The sequence below is a fragment of the Myotis davidii genome, unplaced genomic scaffold (assembly GCF_000327345.1).
Source record: "Myotis davidii unplaced genomic scaffold, ASM32734v1 scaffold5322, whole genome shotgun sequence".
In the NCBI taxonomy this organism is placed as follows: Eukaryota; Metazoa; Chordata; class Mammalia; order Chiroptera; family Vespertilionidae; genus Myotis; species Myotis davidii.
Window position 1 is genome coordinate 27,304 of NW_006293439.1, and position 2,972 is coordinate 30,275.

At 41.6% G+C, this 2,972-nt stretch overlaps 1 protein-coding gene across 5 annotated transcripts in view; it reads right to left on the reverse strand.

Annotated features, from left to right (window-relative positions):
* Positions 1–609: 609 nt before the first annotated feature.
* The window catches only part of PRPSAP2 (phosphoribosyl pyrophosphate synthetase-associated protein 2), a 60,174-nt gene continuing 57,811 nt past the window's right edge, over positions 610–2,972 (reverse strand). For 4 of the 5 annotated variants that reach the window (XM_006767142.2, XM_015566138.1, XM_006767143.2 and 1 more), the window contains one exon: positions 610–1,348. In XM_006767142.2, coding sequence (XP_006767205.1) covers positions 1,190–1,348 — 159 coding nt within the window. In that variant the 3' untranslated portion in view covers positions 610–1,189. The remainder of the gene's footprint in view (positions 1,349–2,972) is intronic. The other variant, XM_015566139.1, reaches the window with a different exon arrangement.

A 2,972-nucleotide genomic window follows, 5' to 3' on the forward strand; every position in this document is an offset into this window, starting at 1 on the left:
CTGCCGGCCACCATCTTGGTTGGCAGTTAATTTGCATATCTCGCTGATTAGCCAATGGGAAGGGTAGCAAAGTTACGGTTAATTACCATGTTTCTCTATTATTAGATAGGATAGATTCTACTATAGACAGGCAGAAAGCAAAGGTTTAAGGTTTTTTGGAAGAAAAAGTAATCTTTCCCGGTGAGAAAGTCTTAATTTTTACTTCATGAATTGGGTGGGGCTTAGAGGGAGAACACACTGGCATAGCTAAGGGGAGCTCAGCCATCCAGGCTGATGAACTCTAAGGCCCAAGTTTTGAGTTCTAAACTGTTACACGCTTGGCACTGACAAGAATCACATCCCCTGCCCTGCGACCCCCTCCAGCATCTCATCCCCAAGGGCATGCAGTGCCACATTCTGTTTGGAGAATGGCTCTGCTGTCAAACAAGGAGCAAGGTCCCTCCCCACCCACCCACCAGCCTGGGGATGAGTTCCTCTCCTGCCAGTCAAATGAGTGCATGTAGGAACGTGCGGGGTTCGGTACACCCCGATGAGGCTACCGAGTCATCCCACAAGTTGCAGCAGAGAAAACTTAACCAATGTGGCAAACATTTCAACATCCACAACATGTATATTCAGCTTTCATTTTATTTTAGTTATAAAACAACTGCCAAAACATAACGGGTAAAAAATCACACACAAACACAGTAAGTTTTTATTCCTTCTTTTGTTGCAGAAAATAAATAATGGTCACATATTCCATATGCTTATCTATAAAAGCATTTCTAAAAATGTTATTCCTGGACTCAACAGCATAGGTTTTTTGGCTTTTCAATTGCAGGTATCATACAGTAAGTAGACCATTTTACTTTATTAAATTTTTTAAGCACTTGGGCTGTAACAATTTTGGAAAAAGGCTGTTTGTGGGCTTAAAAATCTTCTTCCAAGTTATATTTTATATAGTTAAACTAAAAACAATAAGGTCTTAACTTATTTTATTTAAGAGGATAGTTTTTCTTTTATAAAAATTGCCCAAAAGACTCACAAACACCCACATCGACAAAAAAAGTTGGTCTATCTTCATAGTAATTAATAAGAAAGGAACAAAACACAAATGGCCCCTGGAAAATATATCAAGTCTGGCCTGATATCTCACAGCACATTCTCACGTTCCAGTTTGCCCCTGGGAGTTATACGGAAAGAAAGCTCTTCAGTCATCTAAGCCTATGTTCCTGAAAAGGTAGGACATGGACTCCCCGTTGTGAATCCGGCGGATGGCTTCTGAAAGGATCATGCTGATGTCCACAGTTTTGATTTTGGGGCACTGGAGCTTCTGGATTTCGTGTGGAATTGTATTGGTAACCACCACCTTGGAAGCAAGAGAAAAAACCAAGAGCAGCATAAAACCAAATAGCTTCCTGGTGCAACCTGGAAATCTGATCTAGTCTCAAATCTCTGAAGAGGACAGCGGGTCTACCATACCTTCATCAACGTTTCAGTCCATGTTTCTTAGCCTAAGATCTGCTAAGCTTACACCCACTAGTTCAGCTACAGGCAAAAAGATAATAAAGTGTTCACAAGGGCGTGGAGAAACTGGAGCCCCTACATCACTGTAGGGATGGAAAAGGGTTCAGCTGCGTTGGAAAACAGTCTGGCAGGTCTTTAAGAGTTTAAACATAGAGTCACCATATGTCCCAGCAATTCTACTCCTAGGTATAAGCCTCAGAGAAATGAAAATACACATTTATACAAAAGATGTACACAAATATCCTACCAGCATTATTCACAATAGTCAGAAAAGTGCAACAACACAAATTCCCATGAATGAAGAGATAAAAATGTGTTTTCTCCATACAATTCAGCAAAAAACAATGAAGTACCGACACACATGCTACAACATAGATCAGGGGTGGGCAAACTTTTTGACTCAAGGGCCACAATGGGTTCTTAAACTGGACCGGAGGGCCGGAACAAAAGCATGGATGGACTGTTTGTGTGAACTAATATAAATTCAAAGTAAACATCATTACATAAAAGGGTACAGTCTTTTTTTGTTGTTGTTAGTTTTATTCATTTCAAACGGGCCGGATGCAGCCCGCAGGCCGTAGTTTGCCCACGGATGACATAGATGATACCACGCTGAGTGAAAGGAGCCAGACATTGCACGAGTGCACTGGTGTATAAGGTCAGGATTAGGGAAATCTACAGACACAAAGGAGAGTAAGTGCAGCAGCTGCCTGGGGCTGGGTGGAGAGAGATGAAATGGAAGGTGACTGCTAATGCGTATGAGGTTTCCTTCTAGGCGCAGGGAAATGTTCTAAAATTGATGATGGTGATGTACAATTCTGTGAATGTACTAAAAACACTGAATCATATATATTTTAAGTGTGTGAAACGTATAGCATGTGAATTACATCTCAATAAAGTTATTTTAAAAAGTTAAGATTTTATAAAAATGAAAAAAAGAGAAAACAAGCACTTTTCAATAGCTACAAGTGAAAAAACAACTTGAACAAACATGTGATGGGAATAATTTTTATTACTTATACATTCCCTACTTCCAAAATAAGGCTCAAGACAGTTTACACTGCCCTAGCTGGTGTGGCTCTGTAGATGGAACGTTGGCCTGCAGACCAAAGGGTCCCGGGTTCAATTCTGGTCAAGGGCACATACCCCTGTTACAGGCTCTGATCTGGCCCAGCCCTGGTCAGGGCGTGTGCAGAAAGCAACCAATCGATGTGTTTCTCTCACATTGATGTTTTTCTCTGCCTTTCCCTCTCTCTACCACTCTCCCTAAAAATCAATGGAAAAATATCCTTGGGTGAGAATTCACACACACACACACGCGAGCGACAATTTACACTAAAGAAGCACATACAGACCCAACCGGTGTTGTTCAGTGGATGAGCACTGACCTATGAACCAAGAGGTCATGGTTGGATTTCTGGTTAGGTCAGGGAACGTGCCCAGGTTGCAGGCTTGATCCCCAGTGG